Raw genomic sequence first — 21057 nt, forward strand, 5'->3', positions numbered from 1 at the left:
AATATTATCACCGATATTTTTTTCACTCAACTTTGAAAATATTTTAAATCGAAAAAAAACAAACAAAAATAATTGATATTTATAATGTTTCTTCGGTGGTTTTGAGATTATTTTTACATACTCTGCAATGGGATACATATTGGGTCTTCCATTAGGCGCTTCCTATTTTTAAATTTAAATAAAAAAGTGTATGTGACATATCATCAAATTTTTTTATTCTTTTGAAAGAGCTATTGATGCCATAAGTGTGGAGTAAAGCATCTTGCAAATGTCCGCCACGGCTTCTCTGGGTGGAGCACATTCGAAACATCCAATTTTCTATGACACTGGTGCATAAATCAGGCTGAATTTGACCGATGACATGGGTTATGTTAGCTTTGATGGTCGCGGTGGTTTGTGGCTTATTCGCATACACCTGCGACTGGAAAAAAATCCACAGGAAAAAGTCTAACGAGGTCAAATCGCACGATCTCGGTAGCCAGTTCACATCATCTCCACGTGAGATAACCATGCCCTCATATCACACGTGCAGAATATCTCATGTGGCATGAGCTTTGTGGCATGTAGCGCCGTTCTGTTGAAACTACATATTGTTATTATCCTGATCAACCAATTCAGTCCAAAAGAAGTTGGTAATAATGGACCTAAAGTGCTCGTCGTTGATAGTGAAGGCCTGGCAAATGTCGTACTCCAAGGAATATGGACCGATGGCGGCGCGTCTAAAATCTCATAACAAACAGTGATATTTCGAGATGCCTTGGACGCTCTTGTATCTCGTGTGGATTGGTATCTTCCCAAATTCGACAATTTTGTATGTTCACGCAGCCATTCATCCAGAAATGGGCCTCATCGCTGAAGATGATTATTCGAAGAAGATTAAGGTCAGTTGTCAAATGCAAACACGACGTTGTGTATGGTCATTTACCTTCAGTTTCTGGGTCAGTTGAATTTTGTTCGGATACAGGCCCATATCACGACGCAAAATTCGCCAAGTTGTGGTCTATGAATTGTTGTGAGTGACGCGAAATCGACTGCCTCGGATTCTCCTGCATACTTGTCACCTCACAAACCACAAGAGGGGACTAAATCATCTGTCGGTAACAAATAAGACAGATGGGTATCCGCGGCTAAGCTAAACAGTGGAGACGGGAGTGGGTTAAACAACTTAGCAAATTTCAAATAGATCTTAATGGGCGCCAGGTAAATTTAATCCTCCAGATACCCTAAGTAACTCACAATATCAATAACTTACCAATTAATATTGGAAATAAAAGATAAAAATCCCCAATATGATTTATTCAGTAATCCTAACTTACATGGATTAACCAACAACGCTTTTAAGACAACAATGCAATATTCACACTACTACGCGATGTTCAAATGTCCATACAAGAGCGCGGTGTATCTAACCACGAATTCAATCAGCCATAAATTACGGTAGTAACGACGCTCAAAAAAAACTACAATACGTCGAGTAAAACTACCACGAAAATTGAGTAGGTGAAATCGTAAATACTAGTATCGGATGGTAAGACAAACTCGTTTGCGTCGCGTGAGCTCAGGCGTAGGCGCATCGGTGTCAATCAGCAATCGTGAAAGGAAGAATATACCTCAATTTCCGTTTCACAAATATCTATGTCGATCAGGTATCAATAACAAACTCTTAATCAATAAACGATAAACAAACACTATATCAACAGGTATCAATAAACATAAGGGCAACAATTATTCAAATATCTCAGTATATCACAAATATTCAATTAAATCAATTATAACTTGCGTGCTCCTTTTGGGCCACCCGGTATATGGTGTTAGGCTACCCTGTAGTATGGCGGAGATGGATCACCCTGTAGCACCGGAGATGGATCACCCTGTAGCACCACCAAGATAGATCACCCTGTAGCACCGGTGGATCACCCTGTAGTACGGCGGAGATGGATCACCCTGTAGCACCACCAAGATAGATCACCCTGTAGGGCACGACAAGCTGGACCAGTAATGGATCACCAAATAAGATCCAGAAAGAAAATAAAGGGAAACAGGAACCCTTAACGAAGACAAAAAAAAGCAGGAAGAAAAGCAGGAAGAAAAACAGGAAGAAAAACAGGAAGAAAAACAGGAAGAAAAACAGGAAGAAAAACAGGAAGAAAAACAGGAAGAAAAAGCAGGAAGAAAAGCAGGAAGAAAAACCCTACGGAAGAAAATTCTCAATCAGAATCAGATGAAACAAGGTGAGATTCAACCCCCATTCAATAGGACTATTTGACTAATCAATACCCCTGGTATATTTTCATCAAGCAAAGTAGCAAGATAACAAGAGTATATTTTTGGGTGCCCTGTATAACCATATGATCCGTAAAAATCAAGAAAATTGAATGAGTGTTGAAACCTCTCTTCAATACTAATATTCAGTTGAGATATAACGATGGAACCAGAAATTACTAAAATCATTTAAAACACATTTAATGGTAAAATTCTTACCCTGGCCAAGGGGTTTTCTATACGATTCTTCGTGTGCGGTGTTCTGCACGGAAGTCCTGCTGGGACTTGATGAGTGACTGAGGGCCTTCTGTTTCTTATGAATCTAGAGACGAGAAACGAAGGTTGTAGAATTGAAGAAGTGATATCATAGCTAAGATCACATGAGAGATGCGACCGTGATTCAGACATACCTAATTTCGGAAATCCTTCCACCTGGCACGAGTTCGGTATCCACCACAAATCCTCAAAAGAGCTTAAGTTTCCGACTGCAAATATCCACACCAAAATGACCAATCAGTCTTCCACTATACAATCCTGACTTGTAGAAATAATCCCCGTGAAGGATGGCACAAATACAACCAAATATATCCTACAATCAGTCTGATGATACCCTTTGAACTCCGAACCAAGCTCACCGAAGGCTAACTTCCAAATACTAAGAGAATGCCACATCTGACAGCTAACCAGTTGTTGCCACAGTGCATCCAATCTACACTACAAGCACCAAGGGGGCGCTGTGCACAACATCATAAATCTAACAATTCCTCCACAGCCACTTGATACATCATCAACAAGTCCATGACCCATCAAAACTCCTTCTCAAAGCAATGCAACCCTAAAACAACCCTTGACAACTTGAGTAACCGATCAATCCTCCACCCGTGAACAACTGTAGAACTAGTTCGGTGTAAGTCGACGGAACGATACTACGAAAGTTCGGCAGATGTCAACCAACAGCTGTCTCTTAACCTTGTATATTAGAATGTTTACAAAAGTATTCACTCCAACCTATTTTCAACTATTTACCATTCCTTATTCATGCGATGGAATAGTAACATACAAGGTAAGTCGCCACATCCTTCCCTTTCAGTACAAATATTAGAGCATTCGTATTATGCAGAATATTTACCGAAAATATCAAACAGTATTCAGAAACCAGAGCTAACTAATATTGTTTTTCAGGCGATATGGCTCTAATATGTAGTAATCCTTCTGGAAGTGATGAATAACAATCTATGCAAGAAATATTCTCGGAAAGGTATAGGGAATAAGGCAGACAACGGCTGAAAAAAAATGATAGGTGAAGAAAACTGAGAAACAAACAATAACAACTATTTCAACCTAGCGAGGAATTTCGGATCTCCAACGTCGATTGGCAATAGGAGAATGCGTAAGTACTGGTCAAAGCAGTTAGTCAGGGAGCATACATTTATTCTTATACATTTCAGGTATGGTTTTCTATGGAACGGAAGATTCCCATTACTATGATGTTAAATGAATAAAATGAACTTGTAACTGAATTACATTGTTAATATCCTCTGAATAAAGATCTTAAAAGGTAAGGTAGTGTTTTTGAAAGGTCACATAAGAGCAGTCTGTGACGAAAAGTTCGTCATCAATAAATGACAATTCTGTCGATTCCATAGTAAATAAACGAACAATATCTACAATATTTACAAGTAAATTTAGACCGTTACAATTCCCCCCTTGCCTCAAGAAAATTTACTAGCGTAAATTTTCATCAGCGCTAGCTGACTTTAGGTCTTTCGCATTCCATATTCCCTTATAATTACCGTCTTCATCTCTTAATTCATATGTCCACGGGGATACCCTTTTTTTAATATAAAAAGGCCCGACAAATCTTGGCGCTAGCTTAGCACTAAAATATTTGTCCGCCTCTGATACCACAAAATTCTTCCTCCAAACGGGTTGATTTGGCCAAAATTCTTCACTCCTTCTTCGAAGGTTATAAGTTTTTTCATTCTTTCGAGCAGCCACATCTAACCTTTTCCTTATCTCCTCAAAGAGTTTTCTGAATCCTTCAGGCCTCGAATCTTCAGCAGGTTCACTATCAACCAATAGATTTTTCCTCCGAGAGATCTCCTCTCCGCACAAAACCATTGAGCGGCCGAAATTCACGAAATATGGAGTGTGGTTAGTCGTCTCATGTCGAGCCGTTCTCAAGGCGCATGATAGCTTGGGTAAGTTGAAATCCCAGGTCCTGTGATTATCGGACACATACATAGCCAACATTGACTTCAATGTTCTGTTCACTCGTTCAGTCGGGTTTGCCTGAGGATGATAATGGGCATTATACCTAATTTTCACCTTATATTCTTCCACGAGTTTTCTCATCTGTCGAGATCGGTATTGCGGCCCATTATCGCACAAAAGAATTCGGGGAACTCCATATACCAGAAAAACTTCCTCTTCGATCTTCCTTATGATGATTTCTGCTGTTGACGATCTTAGCGGAAAGACTAATGAAAACTTGCTAAAGTAATCTGTTACGACTAAGATAAATTTATTGCCTTTTGTAGATCTAGGTAAGGGTCCCATGATATCACTGGCGATCATTTCCCATGGCCGGGTCACTTTCGGTTGTGGAGTCATTAGTCCATTTGGTCCTCTGAGGTCGGGTTTATAGGCGGAACAAGTGGAACAATTTCGAACAAACTTCGACACGTCAGATTTCATCTTTGGCCAATAATGCCTTTCCCTGATACGATGGTAGGTTTTGAATATTCCTTGATGTCCTGAGGTCGGGTCTGCATGAGCTTCAATAAGAATTTTCTTCCGATCCGCTTTTGGTACAACTAACTTCCAAACGTCGGTTTGGTCTTCTAATTCCACGTAACACGGTTTGACGTACTTGTAGAGTGATCCCTGAGAGAATCTCCAATTGGGGTATTTTTCGGGTTGTAAACTCACTCGATCTTTCACGCGCAGGTACCACTTGTCCAAAATCTCTTCTTTCATCTGCTGGTTGATGGCATCAATGACTGGGACCGATCGAGAAAGGGTGTCAGGAACGATGTGATCCTTCCCTTTCCTGTGAACAATTTTGAAGTCATATTGCTGCATGCGGACTGCCCATCTTGCCAGTCGTCCTGATGGATCTTTCAAATTCTGTAACCAGACCAAGGAATAGTGATCGGTTATTACGGTGAACGGAATAGCTTCTAAATAAGGTCGCAGTTTTTCAATCGCCCACAGCACGGCCAAGCATTCCCTTTCTGTAGTAGAAAAATTGCGCTCTTGTTTCGTCAATGATCTACTCAAATAGCAAATTACTACGTCCTCATCCTCGCGAGTCTGAGTGAGAACAGCGCCAATTCCAAATGCCGAGGCGTCTGTTTGCAGAACAAATGGGAGGGAATAATCCGGACAGCTCAAGACTGGTGCTGATATAAGACGTTCCTTCATCTTCTGAAAAGCGATATCGCAAGTTTCGGTCCAATCAAACTTTCTACCCTTTTTCAGCAGCGATGTGAGTGGAGAAACGATGGATGCAAACTCAGGTATGAATCTCCTGTACCAGGAAAAAGTACCCACCAGTCTCCTGACATCTTTTACCGATTCTGGTCTAGGAAGCTGCAACATAGCCTTGACTTTATCGGGGTCGACATGCAATCCATTTCTATCTACAACGTATCCCGAATACTTCATTTCTGGCCTACAAAATTGACACTTTTCGAAGCTAACAGTGAGATTTGCTTCTCTCAATCTGCGGAAAACTTCATCAAGAATTATCAGATGTTTCTCCAGAGTTTGGGTAACGATCACTACATCATCCAAATAGACGAAGACGTGTGGTTCTAGTTCAGGTCCTAGGACGGTATCGATCAACCTCTGCCACGTTGCTGGTGAATTATGTAATCCGAACGGCATCCTTTTAAATTGGAACAAACCACGCCCAGGAACGGTAAACGCTGTATACGGTCTCGACTTTTCCGCCACAGGAACTTGCCAATACGCAGACTTGATATCAAGAGAGGATAAATAATGTGCATTTTTCAATTTATCGAGCGTGTGGGAAACATATGGGAGAGGGTAGCTGTCTCGTTCCGTTACCGAATTTAGTTTTCTGTAATCAACGCAAAAGCGGTAGCTCCCATCTTTCTTCTTAACGAGAAGAACCGGTGACGACCAGCCACTATTCGACTTCTCGATAATATCGTTCTTCAACATCTCTGTTAGTTCTCGATCAATATGTTGTTGAATAATAGGCGACACTGGATAATAACGCTGCTTGATGGGTGGTGAGTTGGTCACGATGACATGTTCAGCTAGATTCGTACAGCCTAAATTATTCCCCATGAGCTCCTTGTTCTTCTCTACTACAGCGTTTAGCCGGGCCTCTTCCAATGGTGATAAAACTGTTTGTCCTCGAAGATGGTCCAATGCGTTCAGATAGCAAATTTCCTCAGAAAATTTCCACTCGTTGTGCCTCAGATTCGGAACCACTCCCATTGCTCTCCAGAAATTCGTTCCCAAAATTAAGTGATGAGGAACATCAGGAACCACTAAAACTCGAATTAATTTCAGCTTGCCTCTTAAACAAAATGGCACTTCACATTCTCCTATACTTTCACATACTTGACCATTGGCAACAGTGCAACTAATTCTCTTTGCTGAATTCAAATGTACCAAATCTTTTACGATTTGCCAACCTGGGTGTCCCAAGATAGTGGCTGAGGCACCTGAGTCTAATAACCCCAGTAAACTACGCCCCAAGACTTCAACTTTAAGGTAGGGTCTCTCATCGTTTTCGGCGTGATCCAGAATATAATCAAGGATTGGTTGAATAGCAGTCGCCGAGTGCAATTTGCGAGCGCCTTCCCCTCGACGATTCAAAGGCGTCGCTTGTCGTTTCCCGACACGGAGCAGTTTGGACAATTACGAACGGTATACCCTTTTCTCTTACATCTGTAGCATTCCAGTTGCTTCGGTAGAGCACATCCTATAGCACGATGTCCGGGTTGATCGCATCGGAAACATACTATCTCCTTCGACTGATTGTTCGACGGAATTCGTGCCGTTGCTATCTCTAAGGCATTCAATTCCTTGGTGACCTCTACGAAAGCCAAATCCTTCTCTATCACGTTGCCACGACGTGCTGATGGTTCTACGTAGCTATTGATTATGTCCCTTCTGGCTTCCATTCTTCGACATACCGAGCGAAGTTCTGAAATGGTTGTGGGTAAGGGTTCACGTAATCTGTCTTGGTAAAAGGGATGTAAATTCTTCATAACTATGTTCAGCTTAGCTTCCTCTGTCATTGGGCAACCTAGGCGGCTGAAGTAGCTTGACATCACTGCAAGATAAACTCCGATGGTTTCTGAGTGGTGTTGAGTCCTTTTCTGCAATTCTTCGAACAATGCGTCAGAATGATTGGCAGAGAGATATTCTTCTCGAAACTCTTCCACTAGTTCTTCCCAGGTCGATACTCGATTCCGACAATCTTTATAAAATTGATACGCCTTGTCAGCAAAAAGGTCCACACCTGAGTCCAACAAAACAGCGTTGGGGACATGTCGCGCTAGTCTCAACTCCTCTATTCCCTCGAAAAATGCTGTCACCGACATTCCTTTACCATCTCCAGAAAACTTCTTCAGATTCCATTTATAAGGCGGGATCATTTTACTGGTTGAGTATGGGTCAAAGACTGGATCTTCCGTCAGAGACGATCGAGCAACTGCTCCTAAGTTAGCATGGAATGATTGCGCTCCCAATCTGCTTTCTAATTGATTTAGTGCAACCGGCACACGCTTCGTATCACTTCTCTTGCTGCTGTCAACTTTATGTGAAAATTCGTCCATCAACGACAGAGCCAAACCCAGGAGTTCGGATTTCCGGGTTTCTTTGTCCTTATCCTTATCTGGGTCCATATTGTCTATACGATTCAACACATGTGCTAGCTTGGTCTGAAGTTTCATTGCCCCGCTACTCGTTCCAGAATCGGTTATGTCATCAATCAGCCTTCTGATATCATCTAGTTTCCCTCTGATTGCAGCCTCATCTTCCTCGAAAGTGAATGGATATGAAGGATATCGAAGACTCTCGCCGTACCTTTCCATCTGCATTACTTGAACCAAACGATGTCTCATTTCCTCACAAGTGCCACTTGCTACGCCCCGATATGCTAATTCATAGGTCAGTTCGTCTTTATCAAGACGATTTATTACCAGTCTTCTTGCCATAACGCTATTCTACTAGAGTGGTATCAATTAAAAAAAAATATTTATATTTTTCCAAAGTTTCCAAAAGTCACCTACTAAAGCCAAAACGCAAAAAAAAAAAAAAAACCTTCTTTTAAGGGCCCCACGTTGGGCGCCAAACTGTCACCTCACAAACCACAAGAGGGGACTAAATCATCTGTCGGTAACAAATAAGACAGATGGGTATCCGCGGCTAAGCTAAACAGTGGAGACGGGAGTGGGTTAAACAACTTAGCAAATTTCAAATAGATCTTAATGGGCGCCAGGTAAATTTAATCCTCCAGATACCCTAAGTAACTCACAATATCAATAACTTACCAATTAATATTGGAAATAAAAGATAAAAATCCCCAATATGATTTATTCAGTAATCCTAACTTACATGGATTAACCAACAACGCTTTTAAGACAACAATGCAATATTCACACTACTACGCGATGTTCAAATGTCCATACAAGAGCGCGGTGTATCTAACCACGAATTCAATCAGCCATAAATTACGGTAGTAACGACGCTCAAAAAAAACTACAATACGTCGAGTAAAACTACCACGAAAATTGAGTAGGTGAAATCGTAAATACTAGTATCGGATGGTAAGACAAACTCGTTTGCGTCGCGTGAGCTCAGGCGTAGGCGCATCGGTGTCAATCAGCAATCGTGAAAGGAAGAATATACCTCAATTTCCGTTTCACAAATATCTATGTCGATCAGGTATCAATAACAAACTCTTAATCAATAAACGATAAACAAACACTATATCAACAGGTATCAATAAACATAAGGGCAACAATTATTCAAATATCTCAGTATATCACAAATATTCAATTAAATCAATTATAACTTGCGTGCTCCTTTTGGGCCACCCGGTATATGGTGTTAGGCTACCCTGTAGTATGGCGGAGATGGATCACCCTGTAGCACCGGAGATGGATCACCCTGTAGCACCACCAAGATAGATCACCCTGTAGCACCGGTGGATCACCCTGTAGTACGGCGGAGATGGATCACCCTGTAGCACCACCAAGATAGATCACCCTGTAGGGCACGACAAGCTGGACCAGTAATGGATCACCAAATAAGATCCAGAAAGAAAATAAAGGGAAACAGGAACCCTTAACGAAGACAAAAAAAAGCAGGAAGAAAAGCAGGAAGAAAAACAGGAAGAAAAACAGGAAGAAAAACAGGAAGAAAAACAGGAAGAAAAACAGGAAGAAAAACAGGAAGAAAAAGCAGGAAGAAAAGCAGGAAGAAAAACCCTACGGAAGAAAATTCTCAATCAGAATCAGATGAAACAAGGTGAGATTCAACCCCCATTCAATAGGACTATTTGACTAATCAATACCCCTGGTATATTTTCATCAAGCAAAGTAGCAAGATAACAAGAGTATATTTTTGGGTGCCCTGTATAACCATATGATCCGTAAAAATCAAGAAAATTGAATGAGTGTTGAAACCTCTCTTCAATACTAATATTCAGTTGAGATATAACGATGGAACCAGAAATTACTAAAATCATTTAAAACACATTTAATGGTAAAATTCTTACCCTGGCCAAGGGGTTTTCTATACGATTCTTCGTGTGCGGTGTTCTGCACGGAAGTCCTGCTGGGACTTGATGAGTGACTGAGGGCCTTCTGTTTCTTATGAATCTAGAGACGAGAAACGAAGGTTGTAGAATTGAAGAAGTGATATCATAGCTAAGATCACATGAGAGATGCGACCGTGATTCAGACATACCTAATTTCGGAAATCCTTCCACCTGGCACGAGTTCGGTATCCACCACAAATCCTCAAAAGAGCTTAAGTTTCCGACTGCAAATATCCACACCAAAATGACCAATCAGTCTTCCACTATACAATCCTGACTTGTAGAAATAATCCCCGTGAAGGATGGCACAAATACAACCAAATATATCCTACAATCAGTCTGATGATACCCTTTGAACTCCGAACCAAGCTCACCGAAGGCTAACTTCCAAATACTAAGAGAATGCCACATCTGACAGCTAACCAGTTGTTGCCACAGTGCATCCAATCTACACTACAAGCACCAAGGGGGCGCTGTGCACAACATCATAAATCTAACAATTCCTCCACAGCCACTTGATACATCATCAACAAGTCCATGACCCATCAAAACTCCTTCTCAAAGCAATGCAACCCTAAAACAACCCTTGACAACTTGAGTAACCGATCAATCCTCCACCCGTGAACAACTGTAGAACTAGTTCGGTGTAAGTCGACGGAACGATACTACGAAAGTTCGGCAGATGTCAACCAACAGCTGTCTCTTAACCTTGTATATTAGAATGTTTACAAAAGTATTCACTCCAACCTATTTTCAACTATTTACCATTCCTTATTCATGCGATGGAATAGTAACATACAAGGTAAGTCGCCACATCCTTCCCTTTCAGTACAAATATTAGAGCATTCGTATTATGCAGAATATTTACCGAAAATATCAAACAGTATTCAGAAACCAGAGCTAACTAATATTGTTTTTCAGGCGATATGGCTCTAATATGTAGTAATCCTTCTGGAAGTGATGAATAACAATCTATGCAAGAAATATTCTCGGAAAGGTATAGGGAATAAGGCAGACAACGGCTGAAAAAAAATGATAGGTGAAGAAAACTGAGAAACAAACAATAACAACTATTTCAACCTAGCGAGGAATTTCGGATCTCCAACGTCGATTGGCAATAGGAGAATGCGTAAGTACTGGTCAAAGCAGTTAGTCAGGGAGCATACATTTATTCTTATACATTTCAGGTATGGTTTTCTATGGAACGGAAGATTCCCATTACTATGATGTTAAATGAATAAAATGAACTTGTAACTGAATTACATTGTTAATATCCTCTGAATAAAGATCTTAAAAGGTAAGGTAGTGTTTTTGAAAGGTCACATAAGAGCAGTCTGTGACGAAAAGTTCGTCATCAATAAATGACAATTCTGTCGATTCCATAGTAAATAAACGAACAATATCTACAATATTTACAAGTAAATTTAGACCGTTACATACTCTCACAGACAGGGGCGATGTTTCCGTCAGATATTGAGTTTTTCTCAAGGACAAAACACAAGCACTACAGGAAAATCCTTAAGGCGCTCTCAGAGCGGTGCCTGTGCGAAAGTAGCGATTCATATTGAAATTGAATCGCTGGAGACAAATCCAGCCACAGTCCTTCGCGTACTTTTGTTTTGATATGTACCACGCTTGGTGGAATCAAATGTGTCAAGTCATTTGAACACTTCCCGTGAAAGTTTCTGTAAAAGAGAGAAACATCAACCTTTCCTCAATATTCCTGGCTATCAAGGTTACAAGTCATGTTCGTGTCTCCATACATGAGAACAATACTCCAAAGAAATTCTAATATGATCTTCATAAAGTATAAAAGTTGCTGAGGTGTGTAGAGTTTTCTGATTCGGAAAAGTGTTCCAAGCTTTTGAGAAGCAGCATTTGCAATTTCAGCGACATAATTGTGCCAAGACATATTGCTGTCTATTTCAACTCCCAACAAACTTATCGAAGCAAAAAATGGAATTGTCTGACCTGACATTATTATATCCGGTTCGATGACATTTATTTTCTTGGAGAAAACCGATGCCTGGGTTTGTATGGCATTGAATTGAACCTGGTTACTCCCACCCCAATTCGAAATCACTTCTAGATCCTTATCAAGATATGCAACCTCCTTCTGCCGGTGAAGATGTGCCTCCGTAGACGATGTCCTGGAATCCAAATGTAATGACGAGACAAGTGTGCTGCCGTCAGCAAAGTAAAATATTGAATTCTTGGATTTTTCCAATAAGTCGTTGATATACAATAAAAAGACAGTTTAAGACAATATGGATCCCTGGAGAACACCAGCGTTAATAGTGAAAGTATTCGAGAGATTTTCGTCGATGGCCACTTGCAGGGAACGATCTTTCAGGAAGCTCAACAGCTATACACAGAAATGATTCGACAAGCCATAGCATCGAAGTTTGGCCAGCAAACACGCATGCCACACACGGTCAAAGGCCTTAGAAATATCAAGCGATTCTCAATGTTTCTGGATTGCGTTATTCCAAATATGGGTGACGTACGATAGAAGGTCGCCTGTTGATCTTTGTTTTCGAAAGCCATATTGATGATCGCTCAAGATGTTGAAGCCTTCCAAATATCTGAGGATATGGTGGTTTACGACTTTCTCCATGATTTTAATATCACTGATAGCGAAGCGACTGATCTATAGTTATTTCGTCAGCTTGATCGATCGTTCACTGAACCAGTGTGTTCAACTCATTTATAAATAATAGCCAAAGTGTCTACGGAATGGGTCAGTCAGCAACCGTTGACGAAATGCTCGTGAGCTTTCGAGGCAAAGTTAGATTCAAGATGTATATGCCAATGAAGCCTTGCAAGTATGGCATCAAAATAATAGCTCTAACGGATGCTAGAAATTCTTATCTTTTCAATGCATACATATATGCAGAAAAAGATTCTGATGGGATTGAACTTGATCCCGAATTCAAGGAATTTTCAAAGCCAACGCAAGCGGTCTTACGCCTTGCACGGCCTTTGTTTGGGACCAACCGCAACGTTACGGCAGGCAACTGGTTCTCCTCAGTGGAATTGGCAGATATCTTGCTGGAGAAAAATCTCACTTACGTTGGAACGGTAAAAAAAAACAAAAAAGAAATGCCACCTTCTTTTTTACCCAACAAAAGAAGGGAAGTCGAAACAACATTATATGGTTTCCGTGAACAATCTACTATGATCTCATATGTGGGAAAGAAGAACAAAGCATCTATACTTATCTGCACGATGCATGATCGGATTTTCACTTATCCAGAGTCGAACAAACCTGAAATAATCGTTTACTAAGATGCCAATAAAGGAGGAGTTGATTCTCTCGAAGAGAAATGTGCAAAAAGTAGGTACTTCAAGTCGTCGTACACGCAGGTGGCCCTTGGCAATTTTTTTTCGTATCCTTGATGTCTCGGTAGTAAATTCCTATATATTACACCAATGTTATAAAAATAATCAGGTATTAAAAGAAAAATCAAAATTTGCTAAAGAATTAGCTGCAAAACTTGTAAGAGGAAACATGGAAAGGAGATTACAGAATCCCCGTATGCCCCGCGAATTACGCTTCACTATATCACGTATCCTTGGCAGACCGGAAGAAAATGTGCCTGTGAGACAGGTAGATTTGACGCTACAAAAGCGAAAAGCATTTGTGTCATAAGACGACGCATCGAATGACGAAATATCTGTGTGTGGAGTGTGTGAAGCCAGTATGTCTGGAGTGTTCCAAGACGAAATGCAACAATTGTTCAAACAAACCTTCAATTCATGACTTGTTAGGACCTTCCAATAAACACCTTTGGTTAGTTTTTCTTTATAGATACTGCGTTTTGTTCATTATCAATCGTACTATGCATGAAATTAATTTCTTTTGAATGATTTTTATTTTTTTTGTGGATCTTTCCAAAATCACTACCAATTTCTGTTATAGTTGAAAAAGATTATTGCGAAATTATTTTTGATCAAGTTTTTGTTCGTTATTTTATGCAAAAATATTTCGTTACTAGTTGAGGGTTAAAATATTTTTCATTCATACCTTTGGTACACATCAACTATTTGAAATACATTGGCCAAAACTTCAATATTAGATTTTCACAGAACATTTACAAACCCGCAGCGTTTCACTACACAATAACTTCTTCAGGCGTGTCTAATACTACTAGTATCAATTGGATTTTCATTAGTTATCAGCTGGATCCATCATAAATATTTCTGATCTATTCTCACTATGTGGGAATACAAACAGTTTTGAAAATAACCCATTCAAGTAACATATTATCCACACATTATCCTAAAGCTGATGAATGCGCCAGACGCGGATCATCAACTTCAGTTATAGGTCCTGAACTAGCTCCGGGGGTACCAAAATCATTGGTACGAAACCAGATTAGGACATGGACCAATAAGGAGCGCACAGAGTACTGGACAAAAGTACCTGGCAACAAACATAGTAGAACCTTCATTAGGGAACCGTCCGAGAAAAGAACCGAAGAACTACTTCAATATAGTAGGGATCGTCTGAGAATAATTACAGGGTTACTAACGTCCGCTTAGAGGAAACCTGAATAAAAAGGGGCTGTTCAACAGAGACCTCAGCTGCAGATTATGCAACGAAGGGACAGAAACAGCTCCACACATCTTATACGAATGTGAGGCACTGAATCATAGGAGGCAGGCAATATATGGACGTACAAAATTACGTCCAGAAGAATATGACGAACATCCAACACGGAACCTGTACAAACTAGTACAGGGAACGAGACTGATGGAATTGGTGTCATGAAAAGATGGGAGAATAAACGCAATGAGCTCAAGAGGCTGCAGTGTTTTCTGAAGACTTGGACTTAATGGACAAGTCTGACAGCTCCCAAGGTATAAAAAAAAACATATTATCCTGAGATTTTCACTAACAGTTTACTGCAATACTTGTTTCACTATGAGTTCAGTAGCTCCTTCAAGCGTGTTCAATATATGATTTGAAAATAATGTATAATTAATTTTCATTAAACTCTCTTGTTAATTGAACTCAATTTCAGTAGATCTATATAGAAGTAACTAGCCTTTATGATACTTATGAAAATTGTTCCATTGGAGAAGATACATTTCAATTCACGTAGTTTATTGAATGGATTCCTATTCAAACATATTTCAATTTAAAATTATTACTTGGCAATCACTCGCGGACACGAAAAAAATTGTGTAATCCCTTGTAGAATCGAGATGTAAGACTTGCTGTGGGTGTTCTCATTTGAATATGACCGAAACTGAAAGTAAAATCTCATTTATATCCACTGGCCACCGAATTCTTGGACATCAAACAGACTCTCATACCGAAAAATGATTTATTGCTATTTATAATTAACAAGAAAAAACGAATTGTCTTCATAAATTCATGAACAAGCACTAATTTATGTATAACTCGTTGAAGACACGCACACAAGCGATTATGCATTACCAACACTTCCATAAATTATTAGAAAAGTGTAATGTCATAATATTCGAACACAATTTATTACCCCTTTTATCGTAATTATAACTATTCCGATGGGCGAACTCAACAGTATATTTCAAAACATTCAAAGGTGTTGCATAAATAATATTTTGAAAATGGTTTTCGTAATTTGATATTAATACGGAGAATCCATTTACATTTTCGTGTTACAAGGTTTTGGAAATATAATTTGATTAGGTGAAAAAATTTTCAAATACTACCTTCCTGCTGTACCTACTATCACTCGAAAGAAAGCACATGACATAAAGGAATAGAGTAAAAGTACTATACAGATTCTGGGACAGTAATTTTCGCATCTCCGAACGGAACCTTGTGGAACACCCAACCCAGTTTATAAAACAGAATAAATATTGATTGGGTGGTTGTGTTACATGAAATTGAACTCGGGGATGAAGGTTGAAAAATAATAGTACAATAATGATAGAACATTAAAAATTTTGAAGGTGAAGTCGTCGGCGTTAGAGGTGGAGGGGGTGGTAGAAAATGTATTAGGATTTCTGAAATGAAAATTTGAGATGGCGCAACATGTCAGAAGATCACTAAGCCGCATATTCGTTAATGATAATCGGATATTCGCGCGTAGTACGTCAAATGAAAGGGAAAGAGATGAAGAATTTATCGACAGAGAATAAACTAAGATGGCGCAACATGTAAGAAGAGCACTTAGTTGTATCTTTGTTAATAATAGCTGTATCGCTATGTGCATCACATTAAAGAAACGGGAGAGATGCAGAATCAATTGACGAAGAAAAAAACAAAAATATTATCAGAAGGCACCAAACCGTGTCTTTGTTAAAAATAGTTGAATCTCTACGAGCAGCACATCAATCAAAAGGGAGAGAGATGCCGGTGTATTTTTCACTCATTTCTCAAGCACAAATTTACTGCAGAATCAAATTTCATAAATAAAATCTTCATATATTGTGAACTTATGTGTGACCATATATTGAAGAAGAAATAGAAAATTGAAAGAGTTATCTGCACATTCAATATCTCTCAGGTTAAAATTTTCGAAGAATTTTATGAGGTGTACTTGGAAAGATATAACATTGTATCGTTTTTATTTTTTGCTTAATTTTTTGCCTAAGTATAGATCTGAATAAAAAATCAGAATATGCAAATATGAATTTTACTGCAAAAATGTTACTATTGTGTGGCGAAATCAAAATCTGATGTTACGTAACTATCAAATCTGTATTAACATAAAATCAACACAACCCATCCTTTGAAATATTGAATCATTGTTCAAATTTTTACTGATGCAAAACTCCATGCAAAATCGATACGCCTACAGACAGAATATAAAAATAACAATACAAATACAATGCCAGTTCCGGCAGTTCCTTATTAGAAATTTGTGCCTGACTTATAACATAAATTTTGAAGCATCTGCTAGATTTATTATCTCCTTTCACTATTGATTGTTCAATAAAGTGCCAATAAAACATTGTTTCGAATCCTAATTAGATGAAATTTGTCAAAGGTGAGAATCTGTTATTCAATAGATCTGACTTTGAAAAACGCAAGTGATATTGTTTCATTATTATCTTCATCAAAATGGCAGGTGAAACTTTACTGAATCGTTAACAAAGTTCCTTTCCACTTCTCACAATGTTCTCTAGCTTTTTATTTCCATATTTGTCCTGGAAAGGAATCCATGGTGGACTTACTGCAATTCATTTTCATATTGCTAATCAAATTGTCACCATCAGGAGATGATAAAAACTGAATAGATCGAAAATTATAATTAAATATATAGTTTCAAAACTCAAAAAAGATTAAAGTCGATGTTGTTACAAAACTTTTGGTTTTCTAGGCTTCCTGTTAGTCATTCATACGTTCTCTTTCGAATGTTCAGTAAATACTTAAGGCTTTCGCGGCCAAAGTGTCACTATTTTTAGGGTTTGCTAGCGTGAGTGGCTAGCTTTTTCAGAGGTTCATACATCCTGAGTTAATATCGGATGACTGGATATTATGGCGACGTAAAGCGTATTTATGTTGACTCAGGTAATTTGATGTGCTAATACCTACTTTTGGATTAGGTAAATTGTCAATAACATTCTTTGACCCTTTTCTAAATGGCGTCACGCTGTTTACGGTTTCGTAACAGCGAAAGAGTGCTAATACCTGTACCTAAATTAGGTAATTTATCAGTGACATTTATTGTCAATTTAATACCTGTCGTCATACTGTTTGCTATTCTTGATCTTCATAGAATGGTATTTCATATTCGATTGAGGTTAACCGCTTCTTCTCTTCTGTAGAAATTATCCGTGTGTTTGTGGATCTCTATTGCCTCCTGTACCAGTTGGCTATGTTATCCCTGGTTGGGGGCAATTAGTTCTGTGTTTTCAAACAGAATCCTGTGGTTTCCTTCACTAAGTGCGAGTTCTGCCACAGCTGGCTTGTCCGTTTGACCTAGTGTCAAGTTTCTTTCATGCTCCTTCAGCCTCGTTCCCATGGATTTTTTGGTGTATCAAGATGGTTGGTTGTACTATCTTCTTATTTCCTTCTCGTTGACGTAGATTGCTCCACAATCACATTACATCATCATAAAATACTGGCTAAGTCAACAGGTCAAACAAACATAAAAAAGTCAATACAAAACATACATAAAAAAAGTGAATGAGCTACAGTAAAATTAGGATTCAAGGAGAAACTTATCTATTTCGCAATAGAAAACTAGTGAGTCGCCTTGTTCAATTTCCATTTCAGTTGCGGGATATAAATGAATACTTTGGTGAGCAGATGACATATAATTGATATTTTTAGTGTCAGGTTTGGATAAGCTACTATTGACAGTTGAGAAATAGTCACTGACACAGCATACTTACGCGTTACGAAACCGTTATATTCAGGAAGAAATTCCAAAAATCGACGTCCTTCGAACATGAAAAATAGTGACACATTCAATAAATACTGTTACAAATCCATTTTGGAGTCTATATAATTCATTACAGAAATGATGTTAATTTTGTAAGGTCACATATCAACGAGAATTACTTTCCAGATTTGATTTTTTCTTATCGTCATACATTTATTGGTTATTGGAAAGTTATCCTTGATTTGCTTTTCACGAGAAAGAAAAACACATTTTTTATACTTCAGTGTATTTTCATTTGAACGTCTTTTCTGGTACGTTTATGAATAATGTTTTGAAAATATTTCTGTGACAAAAAAGTTCATGCACCTTTGAAAAAGTGTTTAAAACAGTTGGTTATAAATTTCCTGGAGCGTCAAGAGTACAGGAAATAACGAATATAGGAAAGTAAAATTTCAGCTACTGCAAATATCGAAATTCTCTATAGGACCAATCTTATTCTCCTTAAAAAATTTATGAAAATTATCCGAACGTTTTTTTGCAATCCAGTTTGTATCTGGAAGTTACTTCTTCGTATGATCTACACTATATAGACTTTACAAAGGCGTCATCTTTGTAAAAAGTTTATTTTGGAATACTTTGCTTTCTTCCTTTTTTGTATGTATTTTTTTGTATAGATAGGCGAATGAATGTCATTATGTACTGTCATCGATGACATGAGTAGACTTAACTCATTCGTGACATTAAGTCGTAATTTTATGAATGCATTGAGTGCTTCATTTCGGATAACACAGTACCATGTAAGTGAAATTTCACCTCTTTCATAGATAAACTATATTGTGTAGCAACCCTGTGAATAATATCTGATTCAATTCCATACCTACTGTTTGTAATACAAACTGAATATTTTGATTGAATTCAAAAAAACTTGAGAATCATGTTTAGGTCTTCTTACGTTAGTCGTTGCGCTCCAATTGCTTCAATTTTATATTGCATGTGTGTTGAAATGGAGAACCTCGTTATATACCGGTAATGCATCGTTTGATATGTGATTAGTTCCACCAGTGACCTCACTAAGGTTAAACAGATTCAAAATGAATTGAGAGCAAATAAAAACAGTGACACTAATCCTGTATCTGGTTTCACTCTATAAGAAAAGTGTAACCGCAGGGCTATCATGAAATTCCATCTTTATCAAATTCTAGTATTCCAAATTCGCTTTGTAATGAAAGAGTTCAAATTTGATTCCATTATGAATGAAGAGGAACCTGTTTTCCACATCTTCTACTTGTTTTCCATAATGGTTTGTGAAAGCCTTAAGTAGTTGCCATTCGATTTTGAACACCCGCTATCGAATCAATAACCCATGTAACCAACGTTTGTTTGAAGGTGATTGACAGTGTTTCATGATGAATTTCATTAGTTCGGACTTCCATTGTCAAATCATTTTATATAATATCAGACAATGGAAGTCCGAACTAATGAAATTCTCCATGTAACCAAGTTTGTGATTATACATATGAGGGATGCTATTGCAGGAAGTTATTCAATGTTAGTATGAGCGTGATTCAAAAACTTGAGTTTCCTAGTTGTAGATTTTTAGATACATTCGTAGGTTGTAATGCTCCATAAGGCTTCTCAGCCTTCCTGTATTCACCAAAAAAGAGAGCACGAGCGAGCATTCGTGTATGTTTGCTCGTGTTCGCTCATGTTCGCTCGTGTTTGCTCGACATATTGATGTATCGTCCATACCAGAGCGAATATCTTCAAGTTCGTATCAGACAATGAATGGAAATTCCTTATTAACCAAAAACCCAAGAACAGGAAGGATTAAAGTATAATAAAGTGAACTGAAATTTTATTCAATTTTATATATTTTATATATATATATATATATATATATATATATATATATATATATATATAGATAGATAGATAGATAGATAGATAGATAAATAGATAAGTACTATTCTGATCATTCCCATTTTGATTTCAATAAGAAAGCCACGGGTAGACAGCTGTTTCAGCCTGTTGGGCATCGTCAGCAACGGGCAGATAGTCCTTGATTGAAGACAAAATGCGAATAACCAAGAAAAGTACTTGGTAGAAATAACTGTGTGTGTAAGTGGAATCACCTATTGGTGTGACACCCAAGTCAACTTGCCAAATTTGTATGTCAGTGTTGCTGGTTTGCCCAATCAACCAACAACTGCGGCAGTAGAAATTTGGGAAGCTATCCTGGAATCCAATCAGAAAACAAATCCACATATTTCTAGAAATGAAATTGAGAAAGGTTAATGCAGTCAAGGTGCTGAAAAATAATTCCATGAAAATCAAAAGATACATTGATAAGTACTATTCTGATCATTTCCATATTGATTTCAATTTGAGAACCACCGGTAGACAGTTGTTCAGTCTATTGGGCACGCGGTCCTCGATTGAAGACACCAATGTCATCTTAATTTTGAACAGGTGGGATCTTGGCTTCCTCACCCTTACGACTGGCGTAATTTGACGACTGTCAGAAGGACAAATTCGTCATAACTGATCATGGGATGGCGGATTGAATGTCTTCAGACATCGGTGAAGCCCTTCACGGTAAACCCCTACCTGGCTGGGGTGAGATGGATGAAAATATTGTTCATCAGTTAACGGGAGACA

At 38.5% G+C, this 21057-nt stretch overlaps 2 protein-coding genes and 2 long non-coding RNA genes across 4 annotated transcripts in view; 2 read left to right on the forward strand and 2 right to left on the reverse strand.

Moving 5' to 3' along the window:
- The window catches only part of LOC111514858 (uncharacterized), a 343452-nt gene that overhangs the window by 128583 nt on the left and 193812 nt on the right, over positions 1-21057 (reverse strand). The window lies entirely within an intron of this gene.
- On the forward strand, positions 1055-3824 carry LOC141479917 (uncharacterized). The gene is made up of 2 exons (XR_012464063.1): positions 1055-3325; positions 3445-3824. It is a non-coding gene; the product is annotated as an uncharacterized lncRNA (long non-coding RNA).
- Positions 7114-10743, reverse strand: LOC141479913 (uncharacterized). Its single transcript, XM_074169200.1, has 3 exons — positions 10222-10743; positions 10031-10133; positions 7114-9740 (listed from the first exon to the last, which is right to left on the reverse strand). The coding sequence occupies exon 3, from the start codon at positions 8463-8465 to the stop codon at positions 7116-7118; it is 1350 nt and encodes a 449-aa protein (XP_074025301.1). The 5' UTR covers positions 8466-9740; positions 10031-10133; positions 10222-10743; the 3' UTR covers positions 7114-7115.
- Positions 10755-11373, forward strand: LOC141479921 (uncharacterized). The gene is made up of 2 exons (XR_012464065.1): positions 10755-10874; positions 10994-11373. It is a non-coding gene; the product is annotated as an uncharacterized lncRNA (long non-coding RNA).

The sequence above is a fragment of the Leptinotarsa decemlineata genome, unplaced genomic scaffold (genome assembly GCF_025532065.1).
Source record: "Leptinotarsa decemlineata unplaced genomic scaffold, Ldec_3_MD MMD2_P_RNA_scaffold_11, whole genome shotgun sequence".
Classification (NCBI taxonomy): Eukaryota; Metazoa; Arthropoda; class Insecta; order Coleoptera; family Chrysomelidae; genus Leptinotarsa; species Leptinotarsa decemlineata.

Excerpts from the sequence above, each read along its gene's own strand:
- LOC141479913 (XM_074169200.1), bottom strand. The coding sequence starts at position 8,465 with ATGGCAAGAAGACTGGTAATAAATCGTCTTGATAAAGACGAACTGACC.